The 24,388-nt window shown below is 36.8% G+C and overlaps 1 protein-coding gene across 1 annotated transcript in view; it reads right to left on the minus strand.

Moving 5' to 3' along the window:
* Positions 1 to 24,388, minus strand: part of camkmt (calmodulin-lysine N-methyltransferase) — a 125,319-nt gene that overhangs the window by 3,599 nt on the left and 97,332 nt on the right. The window contains exons 8-11 of the mRNA XM_028469640.1: positions 20,378 to 20,444; positions 17,528 to 17,602; positions 8,451 to 8,514; positions 5,382 to 5,513 (exon numbers count right to left, since the gene is read on the minus strand). Of these exons, the coding sequence (XP_028325441.1) occupies positions 5,382 to 5,513; positions 8,451 to 8,514; positions 17,528 to 17,602; positions 20,378 to 20,444 (338 nt within the window). The remainder of the gene's footprint in view (positions 1 to 5,381; positions 5,514 to 8,450; positions 8,515 to 17,527; positions 17,603 to 20,377; positions 20,445 to 24,388) is intronic.

The following is a 24,388-nucleotide window of genomic DNA, read 5'->3' on the forward strand; positions in this document are numbered from 1 at the left end:
CGATTACATACAGTATATACTGTATAGTGTCTACATCCCTCCAAAATAAATGTGGACATTTGCAAGAGCAGATTATTCTTAAAACGGATCTAAAGACCCAGCAGAGTCATTAAAGTGTGAGCCATGATTTCAGGCTTGTTCTCCATTGCGCCGCTGTGACTGAATATTAAAGCTTTGTATAGTCAAGTGAATGCACTACAATTGATATTATTCAATAACCAATATTGAAATATCTTCAATCTAGAGATGACTTGCGTTTGATTGAGTGCTGCCCACACACATCATTCTATGCTTGCTTTAACATTTCTGTTATATATATATATATATATATGTTTTTATAAAGAATGCAATCCAAATTGGGGGATGACATTGGAATTATTTCTATTTACATTATTTTGTACATCAAAGCATCAAAACATTGGCAGTTTTAAACCAGTTTTTCTTTCACCTCATCTGTCATGAAGGGAATTCCTTCGCTAACATCGATTCCCCTTCGTCTCTGCTTTTCATAATTTCTGCCTTTGTGTTTTCCCTAAAACCAAATGCTCATATCTCTCTCCCTCCATTCTCCATCGGTCCCACCCGACCACTCCCAGTCTCTTTTATGCCTCTTATCTTCCCGTATCCATCCCTCCAGGCACCGGTCGGTGGTTGAACCTATGACCCCCCAAAAGATGACCCAGAGGGTGGCCGGGGCGTTGAGGGGCAGCTGCTGGCTCCCTGTACAAAGTCTGTAAACAGGGACGTCAGCCAGTATTCACATTCACATTCAAATCGTAAAAGGGAGGGGAAAAGGAAGGCAAAGGATGGAGGGATGGAAAGAAGAGGGAAGTGTGAGGGGGAGCCTTAACACGGCGAAGGGCTGAGAGCTTCGCAAAGGTGAAAAGTTTAACAAGCAAAGCTGTTCCTCCTGATCGCAGGCTGCCTAATCAGCTTCATGGGTGGGTGGCTAAATTGGCTCTCAACCCGACCCTCCACCCCCACAATCTCCTCTCGTCTTATTTTCCCCTCCGAGTGAAAGTCATTTATTTTATTGCCACTTTTGGTCCATGCTCCGTCTCTTTCATGCTCACATTTTCCCTCTACCTTCTACTTTTCTTTTTTTCTTCCTTGTTGACTCTTGTCCCGCTTGTATTTTATGAAGAAGGTGGAGGAAGAAAAAAAAAAAAAAAAAAAAAGGCTCTGAGTCAGGGGAGGGATGAATGAATCGGATGTCTGGGCTCTCTCGGCAGAATTAGGAAATGGAGAATGAGGGATTGGGTGGATGGAGAGATGAGTAAAAGGAAGGGATGGAAGGACAGGCTTGAATAAATAGAGAAGTGGGTTCGTGATGTAGGGAATGGGGAGATAGAGTGGGGCAAAGGGAGGGGGGGGGGAGTAAAGAAGGGTGAGAGAAGATACATTGGGAGACAGAGGAAGAGGAGGAGGGAAACACAGTGTGAGAAAAAAAGCAGGGAGGAGAGTGCGAGTGATGGACGCAGTGGGGATACTATTTATGCATGTGATGGAGTCGTGGGACAGATGCGTGCACACACACACGCACACGCACACACACACACACACACACGCACACACACACACACACCCTCTCTTGTATATGTGTGGATGTGAGAGAAATTAAAATTCATGACTCTCGCTTCACAACCATTTGAGTAACAAGATTAAGATGGCGGGTTAGAAAATAGTGCTGGCATTATCAGGCCGCTTGCAGTCCCTCCAGCTGCTTGCCTCTCTATTCCACAACAGTGGGGATAAGAGGATAACGCGCTCGCTTGCCCTGTCTGTCCATCCCCTGCACATGCCTTATACATTCACAGTCCAACACACATGCACAATACGCTCGCTTTCTGGAAAGAAAAAAAAAAAAACACACCCCACCGCGGCACGTCGGCCGTGTGTGTTCTTCTAAGAGTTCTTGACTGAGTCGATGAAAACTGCAGCGACAGATTCATAATCTTTCCTAAAAACTCTCAATATACAACTTCTTTAATCATCTAGTTTTTTTTTATTACATTGATGTTTTTTTTAAAACAGTTTTACTGTAATACTGAGGCTTGTTGTGCTAATAATCAGAGACAAAATCCTTTAAACCAGGGTTTTTCAACCTTGGGGTCGTGACCCCATGTTGGGTCGCCTGGAATTTGAATGCCTGAAATGTCTTGTAATTGATCAAAATAAAAAAAAACAATTACTGGTTAAAATATATATTAATAAATTAAAACACAAAACAATCTTAAACAACTATATTCTATACTTTCACTTTCACAAATATAAATCTAGTTTGAACAAAATGCAGTAAAAAATAAATAAATAATGTAGTCTAAATATATCTAAATATCTAACTAATTCTGGAGAGAAAAAAAAAATTGTCAAAATGGGGTCACAATCCTAAAAAGGTTGGGAGCCCCTGCTTTAAACATACAATTCAATCATTGTGAGATTACCATTGGTTTTTGTTGTTGTTGTTAGTGTTGTTTTTTTATCATGAATATTCAGACAAGTAATCCCTAAAAATGGGGCTAAAGAAATGTAATTTCTGTGCAACAAAAGGTGACCTACAGGAAGGAGACGCTGAGCCATGGACTGACATCAAAGCCAAGAATATGTTGAGTATAATTTTATTAAAGGAAAACCAGATTAACTAACATTATACCCTTACTTTTCATTTATGTGCAACAGGTTCCTGACGAATACATTTTAGACACAGTTCTGCCATGCTTTTATCAAAAGATTACAGTCATTTCAATTGCAATTTAATTGTGGGGGAAAAAAACCCACTAGAAATTTAAAATTCTGCAATTTTTCACAAAATCTATACTTCTGTACTATAATCCAAGGATGGTCTGTGTGTATGTGTGTGTGTGGAGCAAATATCTCCCTGACGCGGTGCCTGTTCGACCTGAAACTTTGTCAACGGCTTCCAAATACCAATAGTGTGTGCATCTGTTATTTTGGAGTAATTTGGTCATTTCCAAATGTTTGTTTTAATTTTATTTTACTTCTGGACGGCACGGCAAGTGAAACCTATTCAGCTTTTGACCTCAGAGCGTGAGGGGGCGCTAGCGCACCATCTATATTTATTTCACTGCACAGCTCACTTCCGGTGCATGCAAGAGCTCCTGTGGACTTCTCTTTTCTCTTTTGAGGAAAAATACTTTTTTACTGTTCCTTTTTTGGTGATGACGTTTCAAAACCTTTATTTTCATGTTAGTTAGAGAGTCTCACGCACACACACACACACACACACACGTCAACGATCACCGTCTACGTGACATGCGTAAATGCAAAAAACTACACTAAAAATAGATACAAAATGACTCCAGAATCACACTACAAATGCAACAAAAAACCACAATTATACAAAAAAATGCACAAATGACGTAAAACAAAAAACGAAACAATATTTATACAGGAAGTACACAAACAGAAATGCAGAAAAATATACCAAAAGGCTCCAAAAACACACAAAATGACTATATATTACATAAATATACACCAAACGACAACAAAAATATGAAAATGACTCAATATACACAAAACTAAATATTTATACAAAAAAAATGCAATAAAATGACAACAGAAAGGCAACCAACACATTCATAATGCGCATGTCTCATAGAATTAAAGCAGGGAAATTGCACACGCTATTTTACTTTGCACCTGCAAATATACCCCGTTATAATGCTACAGAGTATCTTGTTGTTATTATGCCCATAATTTACAACTCTACTTAAGCGCCCACTATATGAATGCATACTTCCGACAGGCACTGTGTACTAGTGTGTCTAAAAGACACAAAAATTGGTCAAAAAATAATAATGGAAATTTAAAATGAAGATCGTGCAGGGACTGATACCTGTCCCTTATTGCTTGTAAATAGTCAGCGCCTAACATACTTTACACATCTTTGATATGTGAAAGTAGAAACTATAGGAACACTCCAGCTTTGGAAACAATCGTTACTTCTATTTATTTACGTCTGAAGACGTATGAAGTTTGTATGTATCCCAAAGCATATTTATTTTTCCTCCCCCTTGTATTCCTTTTTACCTGAAGTCCATTATTCAATATGTGATTAAAGGTACAGTGATATTACAGTATGACAGTATTAGAGTTTTAACAAAAAGTGCACTGATAGCATCTTTATCTAAAATAACTTCTGAAAACACAAAGTATATTACATTACATTACACTCTAACCCTAAATATGCATGGATGAGACACAACAGAAAACAGTAGTCAGTAACATTTTTACATAATTAATTAGGTTAAACTAGAAGGAAACCCACTATAATGTGTGCTCCACTGTTGATTATTTAATGGATTTCCTTTAGCTCGCTTACTTTAAGTAAATATTGCTGAATAAAGCTCATGTGCAGTGCAAATTAGTAGCAGGTGTGCATTTTCAGTGTGTGTGTGTGTGTGTGTGTGTGTGTGTGTGTCTGTCATCATGATATCATCACATGGCACGTGTGTGTGTTTGTGTGTAATGTGTGGCCAATACGTGGTGTGATTTATATCTGGTCTGTGTGGGATATAATTAGCATGTTTCATAGCTTTTACTTACACATGTTTGGCTCAAACACAGGAGGAGAAAATAACGGGGAACCAAACCTTTTATAAAGATAAGCAGAAGTGACTGGAACACCTTTAAATTCAAGACATCTGGTTGTTTATTTCATATAAGAAGAATGAAATTCAACCGTCTTAATCCCTAATGTGCTTAAAGATAAATGTAAGAAATAAAATAAACAGTTTTGGGGGTATAATTACATAATATTTAATATTGAGTTTGCAGATGTTTGTGTGTATTTACAAAAATTAATACCATTGCATATTCAGTTGATAAATGAATAAAATCTCCTATGATTTATATTTTATTGGACTAAAGTCTTAATAATAATAAAAATAATAATAATAATAATAATAATAATACATTAGATTTATACAGCGCCTTATTTCGGTCACTCAAAGCGCTTAATGTAATTTTCTTTACTATTTTTTTTATTTAATTTTTTTTAAATAAAACTCAAATTTCAAACTAAAACTAGACCATAACTGATGAATTTTGAGTTGCATTTTAGTCAAAAGACTATGACTAAAACTAAATCTGCAATATGTAAATTCAACTCAGGTTATATTTATTTATTTATCTTTTTGCTGAGTATACTTTCTTGGCTGATTTGTTGTTTGTAATGTTTTATTTATTTTTTAATCTGGGACATGCACAGGAATTCCATTAACGTGTACATATGACAATAAACTCTATTCTATTCTATTCTACATCAATGTTTTCCGTCAAACTTAAGACTGTGAGATGATTGAAATGTGATTTAATGTTTTTATTTCCTCTAATTGACCTTATTGGGTCCTATTCCTTACCTTCTGATGAACATCCCACACCTGAGCATCATACTGGTGGTACTGGGACACATGGAGTCCTGCCTGTTGGGCCAGTTGACAGAACAGTGCCAGAGTTTCCCCGCGCAGCGGAGCGAACACCAACGCCGTGCCCTGGGTGCCAAACAAAGGGAGCACAAGGGTGACAGAGCGAGCGGTGAGCGCTACATTTCTCACATATTTTGTGCATACCATAACGCCAAATTTCCCCTTCCATTGTTTTTCCTTCAGCTTCTCAGGCGGCAAAAAAACAAAACAAAAGAATACGTCTTAAGAAGAAATACAAAAAAAAAAAAAAAGACGGTGAAAGCTCTACTTATCAAACCAAGAAATGTGAACACTGTGATTGAGAATTTTTCCCCCTTGAGGACTTATTTCTGTGCCTGTATGTGAGAAAGAAATTTAGTTTGTGTATATGCATCACAGACATCCTGGGAATACTAAGAGGATTACCTCCAGGTTGGAAGTTTCTTTGAACTTCCTCAGCATTCAGCTTTATTTCATGCTGATTTAGAGGCATTGTTTTAATTTGACAGAGTGAGAATGGATGCAGAAACACACACACACACATGCACACACACGCACACACGCACTCAAAAAAGGCAAATGCACAAACAAAAACACTGGATTATGCTTTTCTTTTCTTTTTTTTTTTTCCAAAAAGATGGATTCTCATCATGGTGTTTTGTTTTGTTTTGTCCACTTTTTCTCCCAAAAACTCATCTTTCTGCTAAAAACCAGTACTCCCAGCACCGGATGGTCCACCTTTGTTAGAAACAACAAATTAGTGCCATTAGATGAAAAAATTAATTGCTTTGTTAATTGTTTAATCATCTTAGTAGAATATTATTTATTTGGCTAAGCTTGTTGTGGCAACGACACTCAAATCATATTAGCCTCTGAATAATCTCTGCTGGATTAAAGAGCAACAGACATAAAGGGACAGTCAACACCACTGATGTACAACAATGGCCAGATGTCACACACGTCACGTCTGTCATCTGACGGCGTTAGGCAGCCGTCGACCAAATTGAGTCATATGTTTCATTAATATTTTTTTTTTTTTTTAAGTGAGTAACACATAGGAACACGATAATAAAAGTAAAGTTCTTTAACATTGACCATTTTAGATTATAATACGATAAATGCTGTCTTTGTTTTCCCCTTTTGTTGCCTTATTGTGTAATAATATTAATAATAATCAAAAATCTAAATAATTTGTAGTGCACTTCACATTGTAAAATCTCGAAATCTAATATAAAAAAAGATAAGATTGAAAATTAAAACACCTCCTCCCCTCCATCTTCTTCTTTCTTGGTTATTGACGTGTTGCAAACAATTTGAAAAGGTGAATATTGCCACCTACTGTACTGGAGTGCATAAACTCCTCCCCCCTCCACCTAATTTTAGGTCATATGATATATACAGTAACTCAATGGAAATCAGAAGTTATGCCATACTTTAAATGTGATGTCCCACAGGAAGTATTTCACAAATAAACGTCAAGATAAAGATACTTTACTAATGGAAAAAAGATCCATATTTGTGTTTAATGTGTTTTCTCACACAACAGGTACCGATGTCGATTGATATTACATTTTATGGCAAATATCAGCGAATAAAGTCAGTGGGCCGATAATATCACCCGTATGTGAAAATCACTTAAACACCCTAAAAGCTACTCAATAAATACATTTTGTTTCTGACTCTGCAGAGTCTGTGGAGCCCTCATATTTTCACAGTTAGGGAGCAGCGGTTTTCAAAAAAATATATTTCTTAAGGTTTTTATTTTTTTTTTAGAAAATGAATGTTTCCATTCATCTCGTCCGTCTTTGCTCCTCATGTTCAGGACCTGCTCACCCAGGACGAAGGTCAAAAGTTGGATCCCTGGGTGTAGACATGGGAATTACACCAATAGAGTTTGCATGTTCTCCCAATACTAGGTTAGGTTTTCTCCAAGAACTCATATTTCACTATCACAATTCAAAATAAAACAGTTGTGTGTGATGGTGACTGTGTTTCTTTATTTAACCAAGTGGGTGAACTACATTTTTACTTCAACTATTTACTGTATAGTTTATATTATCAATAAAGATTACAATATGAGAGGACTTCTCTGTTTTGTCTGTACTTATATATGTACTATATATACAGCATTTCATAAATATATTCAGACATTTAATATATATTCAAACTTTTATATATGTATTTAAACTTTTATATATGTATTTAAACTTTTATATATGTATTTAAACTTTTATAAATATATATTCAGACTTCCATATACATATATTCAAACTTTTCTGATATATATTCAGACTTTCATTCATTCCATATATTTCTCGAGTCAATAAATATATATTGAATTCCCTTAATGGCTTGCCAAAAGTGTACATTTTCCAGTAGATTATTAGAAATGTTATTATTAGTCAATGATAAGGGAATGGATTTCTGAAGTTTGCACGTGATAAAACTATCACCACTGGGATTGAAAATACACTTTTAAACAACTACACTGGTATAAAGCCAACAGTCGTTCTTTCTTTTTTTAATCTTTGTAATTCCCCTTCATCATTTCATCCTCATTCCTCTTCTTCTTCCTCCTATCTTTGTTCCTTTTTAATAAACAGATCACACTAGCGGACTGGCCCTCCGTACTTAAAATGCACCCCTTTCCCCCTCAGATGAATAGAAATCTTAACCCTATCTCTTCTAGCCTTTCCTTTTTTCCTCGGCCGTTCGCTTTGGCTGTCACAGCGTGGGGTCTTATCACAAGGCCAAAAGGGAGAAGTTCCCTCGGATATATGATTAAGGGAAGGAAATGCAAGAGAGAGACGGAGATCAGAGCAATGCATTCAAGTTGCTTATAATAAGCATTAAAGCATTACATGATATTAATCCTGTCAGACCATTAATGTGTAAAGGGTTTGGGCCAAAGCCTAATTATAATTGAGAAGTGGGGGGGGGAGGAATTAGAGGAAGGGGATAAGCTGTAGATATGTACAGTAGACACACACACACATAGAGGCAAACACCAGTGTACACACTTACATTGGGCTGCAGTAATCTCCTTATGGCATCAACCAGGCAGCTTCTGTATTGGTCCAGGAACAAACTGGGAGGAGAGGGAGACACGGGGTGAGGAGAACGCATTCCCTCCATCGCATTTTCTAGATAAAGCGGCAAGCTATTTATTTTCTTTTGTTTACAAATAAATCCACCAACAGGAAGAGGGGGGGGGGAACAATTTGCATGAATAAAGGCGAGCCTGAGTTTCCTATAGGTGAGGCCTCCAGTGGACGCGCCAAGTGGAATGAATGCAGAACGTAAGGAGAGACGAGGTGTGCAGATACCATCACATACAGACAATACACACACATTCATGGGCACAAACAGACACACGTTAAACTCTTAAATTGATAAAAAACCATGACTGAAATGTTTGTTCACTAGTTACAATGATTAATAAGGAATTACAAAGATAACAGACAGAAAAATACAAATGGAAAATCCCTTTAAACGCATTTATATTACTTACAGTATATGTATGTTAATGTATAGGAAAGATAAGTTATAATGTCTGTGCAAACCATTTCTCACAAAATACAATCATGTACCTATAGGCAATTGTGTAACAAACGTATAATTAGCTGTTGTTGTTGTCTTACAGGTTTAATACTAAGCTGGAGACAAACACTGAAAACCATTTTCTCCCAACAAGGCCACGCACTGCAGCTTTGTCCCCATTAGCGGTGAGAGGGCAGGTTGTGGTGGGATTCATGGCTGGTGAGGCACTTACTTTTACAGAAATAGATTTATCAATAACAGAATTATATAAATAAATTTATAAAAAAAAAAACATTTTTTAATTTAAAAAACAAAGCACATATGTCATCACATATACTTTTATTTGACTTCCATGCATCTGTCTTTCTGAACAAAAATGTGCTGCAATTAATAAACCATAGATGAGGAATAGAACTGAGTAAAAAAAACATATTTAATCAATTTCATTGAAATTTTCTAAAATCAATTCATCTGTGCTAAAATATTTTTTTACTCTAACTCCAGTAGTCTCTCACTATAGTCTGGCGTCAGCAACGTCAACTACTGCACCTACACAATGTGAATTTGCATTTGGTGCAAACATGGTGGACACAGACAAAGTCAACTCTGAATTGAAATCGAATAATCATGATTAATCCATTCAAAACCTTATTAATCGGAATCGAGTCGATTCAGGAAACTAGCCATGATACCCTTCTGTGATTGTAGCTTGCCGTCACAACCTTTTCCTAAACGTGCCTAATATAAGAACTTAAATGTATACATAAGAAAATATTATTACATCAAATTATAAAGTTACTATCTTAAACGGTTTCTAAGAAAAGCTGTCCCCTTTGAAGATACCTCGAACAGAGTAAAAACAACGACACGGGGCAATAACTCTGGAAAAAATATTTGCGCAATTCTCATTTTCGAACTCCATCAAGGTATTGATACCCTGAAGCCACACACCGAATTTGGCTATCCAATCTTAAACTGTTCCTAAGAAAAGCTGTACCCTTTGAAGATACCTCGAACAGAGTAAAAAAAATGAAACAAGGGCAACAACTCCGGAAAAAATCTTAAGGCATTTGGTTATCCTATCTTAGACAGTTTCTGAGAAAAGCTGTCCACTTTAACTCGGACGGAGCTCAAACCTATATCCCCCTTCTACACTTTGTGGCGGGAACAATAAAAGTGTTTAAAACCTTTAGCCACAACTTTTGCTTGGACAAATTGTAAAAGATTGCGCAACCCTACACAAAATACAGCAACGTCAGGATTAGTGTTCATGTAGCACACACACACACACACACGCACGCACGCACGCACACACACCCAAATTGACTGCAATCACTCTAAATGAAATAGCACCTGTCCCTCTACCCACGATAGCAAAATTCAATCCATTATGTAATAAGTATGTGCACCTATTATCACAGATGAGAGTGGAGTAATTTGACTAAAATGCAACAATACAGTTCAGATTTGACATAATCCTGCACATCCGTCCAACTGGCCAGCAGCGCAGCAATCTGGACGTCGCCTTCCAAAGGCCGTCTCTGACCTTTCCTCTTCACAATCCTCTGATCCCACTGAGGAGTAAGAGGTGCATGTAACAAAATCTCACCCAATATTTTTGGCCACAAATACATGTATTTGTTATTTTTGTGTGGGCCCATTTAACTAATGCAAACGTGGGACAAAGTATAACCACAGCCACAACCAGGGCGTGTGTGTACGAACATGTGAAGTTTATTGTTCTTCTGAGGCCAGACGTAGGTGTGAAGTTTATTTGACTTGAAACGTGAGAGGAGGGTTTCTGCTTGGTTTGTTTTGCCACAGATATCGGTTCACAGGAAAGTGAGTGGCGAGGAAAACAAGGAAGTGAGCTCTTTGGGTGGAGGGAGCACCTGACGCACTCATGCACGCACACACAAAGGCTAAAAAAGGGACACAGTGTCATTCAAGGGGCAAAAGTTTCAATACATCAAATGTAAAAGCCAGAACTGCAAAAACATCAACTTTATTAAAACTCAATACTATATTTAAACAGTATGTGAAGGTGACGTAATTTCTTTGTTAATTGTTTAATTAGAATAACATGTTGGGGACTGTTCCAGCTTTTAAAAAAAGAGCTGAAAAAATGATTAAAAGCAAATCAGTCTCAAAGTATAAATAAAGTTGTCTATATTGTCTCACATCCCCCATAAATTTTAATCTCGACATCGTCATCAGAATGAGAAATAATTCAATAATTTCAGGGAAACTACTTTTGTATAGTAGCTTTAAGTAGAAATTATAACAAAAGTGAAAAAAAAAAACACTAACAAAGGAAACATACAAGATCAAAAAGTAAAGGTAAACCACAGCAAATATCTTCTTTGTCATATATTGGCAGTTATCTGGACCAATGATCCTAATTACGGTACCATGATCATTCACATTTTAAATCTCTATTAAAAACAATACAATACCTCCAAAAGTATGGGCGCTCCCAATCTTTTTGAAAAATCACAATCAAATATGAAATTAGTGGAGTAACTGAGAAAAAAAAAACAAAATTGAGGAAGATTTTTTTGACTATTGAACCTGAACCTGATCCAGATTCCGTACATTGATCCGAATCTCCTCTAAAATTGATTGGAATCATCCTTGACATAAGATCTATCTTTGGTCAAAATTTGGTCAAAATCAGTACAAAAGGATTACTTTTGATGTAATCCTGCTAACAGACAAATAAACAAATAAATACTGGTGAAAATAAAAATGTAACTTTCTTATGGAAGGTAAAAAAAAAATTAAAACATAAAGACCAAAACAATGATTAAATTAGCAAAAAAATAAGAATAAGGAAGAATACGAATAATCAGGATAATCACTGTGAATGAGAAGTTGGTTGGTAGAATAAATTAAGAATAAATAATTGAACCATAAGTCAAATTCATTAGTCTATACAAAAGTAATTTAAATGTTTTAGTTTTTTTTTTATGCTAGTTTATCTGTGAAAATAATAATAAATAATACCATAGCAATAACATAGTGTGACTACATCATCAAATTAATTCTATTTCATACCGATCAAATTATGTCTCACAGGAAGTAGATTTGCATCCAACATTCTGTGATCATCAACATCTTTGGTCCAAACACATACTGTATGTGAATTTATTATTATGTCTGGGATGAATGATGTGTGCCAGTATAAAAAGCACTGGGAACCAGTGGCGGGTGAACCAGCTTTACTTTCAATGTTTTATGGAGTCATCCTAACATTTATGGACTCCAGAATTAAGTGTGCTTCCCCTTTAAGGTCAGCACTGGATCACCCAGACAGACGGAGGCCTATTGTCTGAGTGTGACCCGTCCCTCCCAGAACAGCCCAACGACTCCAGTCAAAACCAACTGGAGGTCAAAGGGCAAAGCAAGCGAGACTTCAATTGTGTGTGTTGATGCTATATTTGTCGACAGTTTTTAAGGGTGAGACTGTGAAAACATGTGACATCATCTACACACCCTTGTTTCCTATACGAGGACATTTAGGGGTTAGGATGGAAAAGGTTATTGGTTAAGGAATGGGCTTTAAGCTCATTTCATTTTTTGTTTTTTAATAAATCTTGACTTTTTTTACTTTAATTACAATTTAATAAGTATAGATCAGTACAGACATGGGCAACAGGCGGCCTTTGTACAGCCCCAAAAAGTAAAAACACCAAATTAAAGGAAAATACATAGGATGACAACACATCAAAAGCACACAAAATGTCCAAAAACACCCAAAATGAGAGACAAATATGCTAAATGGTACCCAAAAATAACAGCAATACACAAACAACAAAAAACACAAAATGACAGGAAAAAAAAGAAAAACATAGGATGACAATGCCACAAAAACACATAAAATGACAACAAAAACCATGACAAAAATGCACAAAATGAGAGAGTTGCTAACTTATACCAAAAACCCATAAACAACAAAAAAACACACAAAATGCCAACAAAAACACACAAAAGAGAGAAAAATATACAAAAGGCCAGTATAAACACACAAAATGACAATAATATTTTTCAGATTGGTTATTATTCTAAATGTTGCTCGCATAAATGTTAATAATGTGGTCCTGGGATCAGACAATTACATTTTTGTGGACCCCTGCTGTAATAAAAGTTGGAATACAGTATATCCGTTCACATCAAAAGTAACATTTGCAACAGATTCATGTGCTACAGCAAAATGGTTAAAAACATGGTGGAAAATTGTTGAAATGGTGCTAAAATGGTTGGAAACAATAGAGTAAAGTCTACAACAATTATCCATAGAGAGCATGAAGTGGTGGAAATGACTTGTCCTTAAATATAGCAATATTAACTCATGCGCACTTCCTGGCTCAAAGTGGAATTTACAAGTCATGATTCATAAAGCGCTCCATGCTAATTGTCGTTTGACTCTTGTGCACGTGCGTCAGAAATGTGCACAGAGCTCCTAATCTAACCCATTCCAGATTACCGTCTGCTTTACAGTAGAAAATAAAGGATATGCATGAAACGTGTGTGCGTGTGGATGGTACAGGAAAAGCTATTTGGTAGCACATGTACCCACAAACACAGTTTTATCTCGCTGAGCACACATGTACAGGTTTTTGGAGAAAACAAGCATTTCCAACATCCAAGCCAAAGATTCCCTGCCACCCTCATGCTCACGGCAGGAATCCCGAACCCTCCTGTTACCTCTACATCTGCCAAATGCACAAATGTGAGGAGAAACAGTACTGACTGAATTGTCTGTATACGTCTATGGATTCAGTAAAAAAATAAAATGGCACATTTCACTACAATGAACACTCAAATAGTAAATGTTTGCTTAAGGACATAAGGGAGCTGAATATGCTCATATTCACAATTTAAACATTTACCGATTCATTTTCAAATATCATTTATGTTTATATTTTTCATAATGCAGTTACTAGAATTTTCATATACAAAAATTAAACGGTTTTGATAATAAAAAAATGAACATCATTTTGAACAGAATTCTTCGCACCAGTTAGCGTTGTCTTTCCACAATATACAGTATAGCCACATCACTTCTCAAGGTGTTTTTTATGTTATATATCTGTTTGTTTGCAGGTCTAGGTGCAATTTAGACACAAAACCAAAAGCCCATTTGTCAATTTTATATTAAGTTAGCATGTTTGCTGTAGGCTAACCAGGCTAACGTAGGGCACAAAGCAGGGAACAAACTGGAGACGTTTCCGGTTCATCGCAAAGCAAGGACACGACGACCAAACACATTCGCGACTATAGACATTTAGCTTTACAAAGCTAGGTTTAATTCATGATACCGTAGATAACGGTAAAAAAACCGCCGCAGAGAAAACATTTCTATCCATCGACTTTGTATGTAATCTGGACGCACAAACATTTCGTGACGCATCCGGTGTGAACGCAGCATTAGACCTAATGCAAATTAAGTAGGAGGGGTTAAAACCAAATCCAGCCCCTTGATTGGTTGGAATATTTTCAAAAAACAATGGCAAGCCTGAATTTGTGTTTTCCCGCCCCCTTGTTAGCATATGTTTATTGTAGTACAAGTACAAGCTAGTAAAGTTTACTAGTGCGCTAGTACATCAAAATTGAATTTATGTACTTTATGTACTAGTAGAGCTATCTGATATCTAATTTATGTAAACATTATGCTTTCAAAGATATAGAAGGGGATACCAGAACAGTGTAATTGCTGCACACTGTGGGTTAGCACTGACTGAATAGCTGCAATGCTTTGATCATTAACCTATGATCTGGATTATGAATAATTCAATGTTAGTAGTCATTTAGTTGCAACATAATGTATTTGATTATGTCTTTTGTGCAAGTATATCATTTTGTAGAGTTTCTGATGCTATTTTAACATGCATGTTTCATCATTTAGCAGCCTATTCTCTGTACTCCATTTAACAGTTAGGAGCTAAACTATAGCATTATTTCTTGTTTATTTATGTATTTATTTTTAATTTGTTGGCACATACTGTCAAAGATCAACACTACAAGAAATGCAGCCTTTTTAAGACAGTAATGCATCAAAACTACAGCATTAAACTTCCTCGTCCCTGACAGGCAGCGTCATACCAACAATATGTGCTGATAGTCAAACGTTGCACCAAACTCTTCACCTTCCTCATCGTGCCCTTTCCTCTCAGCAAAGGCTTGGATGCTACCAGTGGGAGCCATAATTAGTCAGAGTGGAAGTTGCGTAGTTGACCTTTTCGCTGGTGATCATCACAATAACGCGCCCATTAATCGGTCAGCCTTCAACAACCACCACTGCAATTATCACACAGTCACTCACTGGTGCGCTCACCACGCAGAACGCATAGCAGAAAGAAAGAGGGAAAAAAAATGGACATCTTGAAGCATGAACGTCAAACACAGGCCTGTGAGTAATGCACTGACCTCTGCTAAAAGCTACGGGAAAAGTACTCGTGACATCAAGACTTCATGTCAGTCTATCTGCCACTCAAACATGCCCATATACACCGCCCAACATCCTCTATTAGCTGCGTGCTATCGTTCTCTCTCTGGGTGTCGTACCTGACTATTACTTGTAATGACCGTGACATTAAAATAATGATAACGGCGTTCGCTAATGCTGCACTTAGCGCATATGCACATACTTTGTGAAAAGATACACTCGATTGCGTTTGCTCCAACCAGCAGCAAGTTTTAGACGATGGCGGTGGAGGGTAAATGCCAGTGTTTACACCGAAGAAACGTCTTATACAGCTGCCTCTAAATATTGTGAATAACTATATAAAGTAGCATGTTATACGGTCAAGTTTACCATTATAGCAGGAGATGTAAAGTTACTGGTTTGTAATATAGTTGCAGTTACTGAAGTGTAAGCTGGAAGTTTTAAAAATATAGCGGTCAATTACATTTTTCAGTTACATTTACAGTTTCAATTACCCATGTTCAATTAAAATTCCATTATGATTACAGTGACCAGCATTTTTTCCAATTACAATTATTCTTTATCCTCAGAAAGTGAATTACAATTATGTTCTCAATTATAGTTCAATTACAATTAATCACAATTACTGAGTCTAAAATAAATAAGCCCATGAAAGTTAACCTTCCTCTTGTGTTAGCTTTCTCTTAGCATCTGTTATGATAGCAGGTCCTAAATCAGCTGTACAATACACTAAAAACAAATATCTATCATCTAATTCATTTCCTATCTATTGGTTACCTTGTTAGGCTTCCTAATCAATAAAAACTATAGGTTTTGATATTTTTGGTGTGGGCATCTGAGGCTTTTTTGTGTCAGTATACTCCTAGATATAATTTTTTTTAGATATTAAAATGTGGGAAAGCTTGATATGAAACAGATTTTAATAATTGTTGCGTACATGTGTGTAGAACTGTACATAGAACCATAACATGGTTCCCCCAGTTTTGCGTTAAAATATAATTGACAATTTTTATAGAATTTTCATGGCAATTACAATTACAAAGTCAATTATCTTAACTCAATTACAATTTAATTATTATCACGACAGCAACAGATTTTTTAAATTACAATTACAATTATAATTACACCATAATTGTAAGCCATTGCAAATTACACAATTACAATTATAATTGACCTAAACCCTGGGCACAATGCAGGGTTGGGGTCAATTACATTTTTCAATTACAATTATGTATTCAATTATGACTCAATTGTGATTACGATGACTGGCACAATTATAATTTTTCACCTGAAAGTCAGTTACAATTACGTTCTCAGTTACTAAAGTTCAATTACAATTAATCACAATTACTTAGTCTGAAATAAATAAGCCCATCAAACTTAACCTTTAACTTGTGTTAGCTTTCTGTTAGCATCTCTTATAACAACTATTATCTATCATCAAAATAAATTGTAATTGATGTGCCAATTACAATTACAAACTCGGTTACAATTCAATTATGATTACAACGGCAACATAGTTTTACAATTTCAACTACAATTATAATTTACCCTCACCCTAAATAAGTAAATGTGGGTTAAAAAGTAAAAAAAAAAAACATTACCTCTGACGACAATGACAGCATCAGAAAACGTATAATTCCTACATTTAAAATACATTTATTTCCCAAATAGGAAATAAAACCTAACATCCTTTTTAGAAATAAACAACCACATTGGTCTGATTGGTCTCAAATCTAAATTTCAGAGACCAATGAGCTAATTGTTGTGTTTCTGTTGCTCTATCTCTCCATTTCAACCCCTCCCTCCATCCCTCTGTCAATTCTTCCTTTATCTTACCCAGTCGCTTCCTTGTCAAGACGCAATTATTTGCAATTTGCCTAAGTCATCCATTTGCTGGGACACCAAGCATGAAAACAAGGCAATTTGGTGTAAAAATGGAGGCAGGCGGGCATCAGAGCAATTGTATGTGCATACGTGTGTGAGTGAGGAGACAAGTAGTGCAGATGGAAGGTCCATGAGCTGGTGGGGGGCCATGAATGGATTTTCATGCAAAAAGTACAATGTGCACACACTGATAAATTGGTGTGTGTGTCTGTGTGGGTAGACCTACCAGTCTGCACACATGACAAAATCAAAGCGTCCCTCTAGTCCTGAAATGTCCTCCTCACAATCCCACCTCAGCACCCTGCAACACACACACACGGAAGGAACCAAACTTTAGAGTTTAACGATGACAGAAAACCAGCATTACTCTTGTTATAAAGTAGCTTTTTGTCCCTGATTTTTATTTCTCTTTTGTTTACTTTTCTTCTGTCTTTTGATGACACTGAGCTTGAGCTTCTCGGAATCCTTGGTACTGAACCCCAATGTCTTATACAAGAGTGAAAACTGAACGAAAGGAAGAAAATATCTGTCATCTGACAATTAAAGAGAGGCATGACGCTCGGGGTGTACATATCCATGAATCTGACGATACGATTCACAATTTGCATGTCGCGATACAATATACCCTGATACTAAACAATATCATATACGTCGTGGTATCAGTAATTACAAATTTCACCTTTACAAGTACAAAATGCTATGAAATACAATTTATAAAGCAAATCACCTGCATAAAAAACAAATGTAAAAGTGCAGCAATCAAAAATACAGCAAGTAATGTCACATTATTTGCAATCTGTGACAAAAAGCTTAAGAAAACAAAAAGGAAATGAATGTTTTAATTCAGCTATTGAAAGTTTGTTTATTGTTCCGCTCCATGTGAAGTACGTGCAAGTAAATTCTGACTTTTTTCCTCAGAATTCTGTCTTTAAAGCTGATTTCTGGAGTTTCTGAGAAATCTATGTTTAAGTATGATTCTTTTGAAATGCAAAAAAAGACCTAACTAGTCTTTTACTATGGTCTACTGCCAGAGGTCATTCATAGACATTAATGTATATAAGTCCCGCCTTCATCCTATAAACCCCTATACAAATGCAAGAAAGCGCCGACTTCACCCAGCCAATAGGCTTCGACTTCCTGGAGCCGGCCACTTGTCAAAGTGAATGTGCGTGCACCATGACAACAGCAAACCGGTATCACTGAGCAGTAGAGCATCATGGAGGAGAGCTCTGAACCTCCAGTTCCCCATTCCACAATTGCCAACTTATAAAGCTTCTACAAAAAAAGAAAAGAAAAGTCTGAGTACAAAGCTTGTTGATTAACGTCTTTGTGACCACAACAGAATTTATCTCGGAGCTGCTTTTCAAAAGTGGAGGGACTCTTTACTTTTAAAAGGATTCTGAAGGGACCAGAATTTGGCGATAATTCTCATGGACAGGTAATAAACATGTTTTAATCAAAAGTTATGGCACTCTAACAATAAATGTGTAGGTTTTGTAGTTGTGCGACTTTGTTATGTTTAGCAATGCGTGTGCACAAACGTAGAGTAGCTTCTGGTAGATTGGCAGAAGCAGGGGAGGAAGTAGAGCTGTTGAGGGCGGGACATCGAGACTCCAGATAGCAGCTTTAATGATAATAATAATAATAAATAAATACAGGACATTGTTTTTGTTTTCAGTAGCCCTAATCCTCTTACGTACATAATGACTTTCTTTGTGTGTAGGCGTTTTGTGTCGTGTTAATGATCTTTGTTGTCAATGAAGAAAGGTATCGGCATTGAAAATGTCCTCCTGTTTGTCGCGCCACACCTGTCATACCTCCATCCCCCACAAGGGGGCGTGCCACACACTGGGTTTCTGCATTAAATGTAACAATGAATATGTAAACTCCAACACAACAAGTAGGAAACGTGGGTAAAGAAGTTAAATTAAGTGATGTTTCTCAGACTGCACGTGAATCACAGAGTCAAGTTTCAAACAGTCTCCATCTCCACTTTTTCAAACCGTCTGGCAGATTGTGGGATTAATAATTAGACATTATTAACACTCAGTAAACAAAACATTAGGCCGAGCTAGGAACACAATCTTGAATCACAGTTGGAGGCCAAAGCACACTCGCACAACATGCATGAATGTGCAAACACAATCACACACACACACACACGCCCCTCCCTATCATCCCCTGGTACAGTTGCATCACGGCCTTTGCCCTCGCTTGTAGCACGGCAATGACAGTGGGCATAATCTGAAAGGAAAACAATCAAAGTAATGTAGCCTAATTATACGTTTACTTTTTCACTCAATCTTCCACTCAGTCAGAGCGCAGTGACCATAGATAGAAAAAGAAAAGACGAGGAAAAACAAGGCAGCGGATAAAGCCATTCGTTGTGGAATAAATCTTAGTATGAGATATAAAACATTTCTTGCCTCTTTCCTTCAACATGTCCATATTAGTTGGATGTATGTGTGAGTCACTCGTCCACAGGCCTATAACCCTTTATTCAATCTCATGTTGTGCACTTTGTAATTAAAAATGAATTCAGGACAAGCACTTTGTATGATTTGATATAAACCTAAAGAAACATTAGGTTTATTAGATATCAAAATGTCAAGAAGTTCAAGTTTTTCATTACTTTGTCATTTCAAGTTTTTGAAAACCAAACAATCAACATAAATCTGTCAGCTAAGTACCGTCTAGAAGCAAAAACCAAGTCCCCAGTTAACCACCTGTAAATGTCAGACGATATCAAGACAAACCCAGAGCAAGAACTTTTGTCCAGGGAACAATAAGGTTTAAAATGTTAGAATCAAACAGATTGCCAACAATTAAATGATGATTATGATGGAAAAATGTCCTTCAATAACCTCCAAGCAAATACCAAACTCTTATCTATCTGAAGTTTAAAAAAAGAAAAAATAACAACGGAGAAATAGTATTCAACAGAGTCAAAAAACTGTTGCATAGAGTGCTGCATGGGTTTCTTTTGTTAGAAAGTTGCTTAAAAAAACAACTAACAACATCAGTAAATGCTACGTTGTTCTCGGAAAACTAAATAAGAAAAATGAAATGATCTCACCTGGCGCTCACGTGTGTTGACCCAAACTTTCCTGCTTGTTTGTTTCTCTCGATAAGTCCTCGAACATCTGATGAAGTCACGGTCAAAGATTCAACACAAACTCCAAAAGGACAAAACCGAAATTTAAAAATTCAATATCTGACATTACACCAGAAACACAGACTTGATCACCAAAGCAGAAACATCAATGTCATATTAGACATTACATCAATTACAGAATAGAGCTACTATGAATACTTTCCTTTTAACAGGGGACGGGACCTAGATAAGCAAACTGCTTCTCTCGTCTCCTTTTTCGGCATGTACAAAAAAAAAAAAAGAATGTAAAAAAAAGTGAATGTAACCATGTCGGAAATAAACTGAATAAAATAAATAAATAAATTGTAAATTACTGTGATAGAAATTCATCTAAACCAGGGGTTCTCAACCTTAAGGTCAGGACTCTATTTGGGTTCATAAGAAACTTGGAGGTGCTCACCAGATGCCTACAAGAAACAGATTCTTTTTTGAACAATTTGAGCCCATTTTTGCTTATTTTTACCCTTTTTCTGCAACTACACCAAACTTGCCATATTTTAACCTATTTTCATCACTTTTTCTTGCCAATTTTTTGCTCCTTTTAAAGCATTTTTTGCGACATTACTCCCATTCCACCACTTCTCCACCTAATGTTGCATATGTTGACCCATTACTGTCACTTTTAACTTCTTTTCACCATATTTCAGGCTTATTTCTGCCAATTTAACCACATCCACAATTTGTCATGCCCAATATTTGCCAGTTTAAACCCATTTTCCCCACAGTTTTTTAATTAAATTATCCACTGTTTGCAACTTTAAACCAATTTCTCTGGTTTTTAAAATCTCATTTCACCACCATTTTTGGTCACTTTTAACCCAGTTTATTTCTGAATAAAACAAGGATTTTCATGTTTAAGATGACTATATACTATGGTGCAAATAATACTAAACTTCCTGGATAACAGTGTATATTATTTAGATTAATAAATAAATGTGGTTATCACAGATTCATAGACCATAATTTTACTGACTTTATGGATGGGCCGCAAAAATCTCTCCCCTTTATTCCCCCTTATAGATGACCCTGTCTCCACGACTGTTCTTCAATGTTCATGTCTATGTTCAACTACCTTCAGGTACAGTGGGGGTCCCCGCTTTCTAGGACCTTTATTTTGGGGGTCGCGGTATGAAAAGGTTGAGAACCACTGATTTAAACAAACCATTTGAAGGTTTTCAAATTGAGTTTTTTGTTTTTTTTTTCACATGATGTGCATCACAAATCAGAGGTCCTCTCTAAGCAGAACCACATATGGTTGACGGCTGCATCGGAGGAAGCGTGAGCGAGTGGCAAAGATGATCACCAGGGATTGAAAGCCTGTCTGCAGAAGCAGATCACAGAAGCCTCGAGCTGGATCAATGGAAAGGCTTTTAACCACAGACACATAAACTCACACCCTCTCTCTCATAAGCATCAAGGCACGCACACACACACACACACACACAAATGAATGCACACAAAGGATGGGTGATTGATGTCAAGTTGTCTATTAATACACTGGCTTGTGGAGTTGCAAAGCAATTCAATTAGGATTTCCTTGTCTTTAAAGCCCGCAAAGAGCTGAGACAAATCCAATCGACAAAGACAGAGCAAGTGAGATGGTTGGAGAGAGAGAGAGAAAGAGAGAGAGAAAGAGAAAGAGAGAGAGAGAGAGAGAGAAAGAGAGAGAGAGAGAAAGCAGGAATGGAAGATAAGATGATAGATGGTTTGATAGCTAGAGAACCAATCCAAAATTAAAGTGGCCCCACTGACAGTAGCGTATATCGGTGGGCGCATGCACAACCAGAAAACCCACACCTGTGCATGAGTGTGTTTTGCATAAGGATGACAGGCCGCAGAGCAGAGCAGCTTACAGTAATCTCATCACCAGCATACCAGTGGGGGAGAGGTCAGCATAAGTCAAAACACACAGGCCGCTGGCAAACACCAAAGCAGGACAAGAAAAACCACTGTGCGTGTGTGTGTGTGTGTGTGTGTGTGTGTGTGTGTGTGTGTGTGTGTGTAGGTGTGTGTGTGTGTGTGATCTTTATTTCTTATCGTAATTTTGATCCACAGCCTGACTGTGACGTCACGGGCTCTCAGCTCGTAAGCGATGCACCAAAGTGCACCTCAAAAATGATCATGAGTTGCAGATACACATTCCACTTGATCAGTGGTTCTCAACCTGGGGTTCAATCATTGAGTCGCTCATTGAGTCAATCTCAAAAAATATGTTACACAAAATAACTTTATCTGATAAACTAGTTTATCAAAAGATAAATTATGAAAAACAACGTTGAGATTGAATTTTAAATATGATTTTATAAACATTTTAATTACCGGTAAGAGTTTTGAATATATACATATTTATTTATTTTTTCGTTGTTTTTTTAAAAGTGTTTTAGTTTATATTAAAGCTGATAAAAGCTTCAGATTCAGCTCCTGGAGTCAACTTTGTGGACTCGAGCCACCTGAAATCATTACTTTACTTCACTACACTAGTCTATGACTACAGTCGTAGATAGGTGTTGTGATGAAATCTGTGGCTCCACAAAATCATGTCTGCGGCTCTGTTTTAAATAAGGAAACTCCATTGGCAGAGGTCTTCTTACAGTTAGCTGCTACACAGTTACTACGTCACTATGGAATAAGATTTGTGTCAAAAAGACACAAGCAAAACTTGGTGAATTGCAAACAAAAAAATGAGACTGCCAAAAAAAAAGTCATCTAAAAAATAAAACATGTTACTTATAATGTTTCCACATTCTGCCTTTTTGCTTGTGCTTCCGACATTTTTGCTTATGATTCTATGGAAACATTATGATGGACATTAACGTAAAATATTTAGTGGACGCACTATTCTGGGTGTTTCTGGTATTTAGCTCATGAAAACTGGTGTCACAATTCCTTTGAACAGCAGAATATTTACTCCCATCACTTGGAGCAGACGAGTACAGCAGCCAATGACATGCATCAATCATCCTTAATGGAACCTTTCCATTGATTTTCATCATGACTATTCAAGGTCACAGATATAGACTGTCCCCTCTCCTGGATGAGTGTTTTGTGTGGTTCTCCTTCACCACCACCAACGTCAACAACTCCTAAAAGAAAGGAAAATCCTCTTCTCTACATGTATCAACATCCCATATTTTCCTCGGAACCCTATCACAGCTCAGTATCTCTTTCCATTGTTGTGCTCGCAGCGCAATAATATGAGCGCTCAGTCTTAGTACGAGTCTAAAACCAACAGTCTCCTCAGGAAGGAGGAAATACCACATTGTCTGTGGATTCTGTGAATGAGGCCAATTTGGCTGAAACTATAAGACATTTCCCGTTTTCCCCCCAAACATTATCCTTTCTTTCAATCCGCTCTTGCTATGATTTCACTTACAACTCATTCTATGGGTTTGTTCAGCAAAACAAAGTCGTCGGTCAATAGCATATTGTGTGGGCGGCCAAATATACGCTTGTGTGTTTCTACAGACTATTGTTTGCTCTAATTTTGATCAGTTAGAGACCATTGTGGCTGACTGGGACAGAGATATTGTAAGCAGAGCTAAATTTGGATGTGCTGCATTGGTCAATGGTTGAAAAAAAAAAAAAAATGTGTATTTGTATTTCCTGCTTTTGTGGGAAAACTGTTGCACTGTAGAGTGTCCTTGTTCCCCGTCTTTGCAGTTTTTCACTCAGATTTTGAAGTATTGAGAAAAAAAAAAAATGACAAAGAATGAAAGAATAGAGAGAAAAAACAAGGGGATAACTACACACGCAATCAGTAAGGGACAAGTGAAAATGGGCTGGGAGTAAGACTTTTTGTAAAGTGACAGAGTTGATCAATACCCTACTCAAAAAAAACAAAAGCTAGCAAAAAAAAAAAAAAAAAACCTTCACCTAAAGATTTGTCCTTAAAAACTTAATTATAGGCCTGAACCTCTACCCAACACACAAAAA

This window comes from Gouania willdenowi, chromosome 15, assembly GCF_900634775.1.
Source record: "Gouania willdenowi chromosome 15, fGouWil2.1, whole genome shotgun sequence".
In the NCBI taxonomy this organism is placed as follows: Eukaryota; Metazoa; Chordata; class Actinopteri; order Blenniiformes; family Gobiesocidae; genus Gouania; species Gouania willdenowi.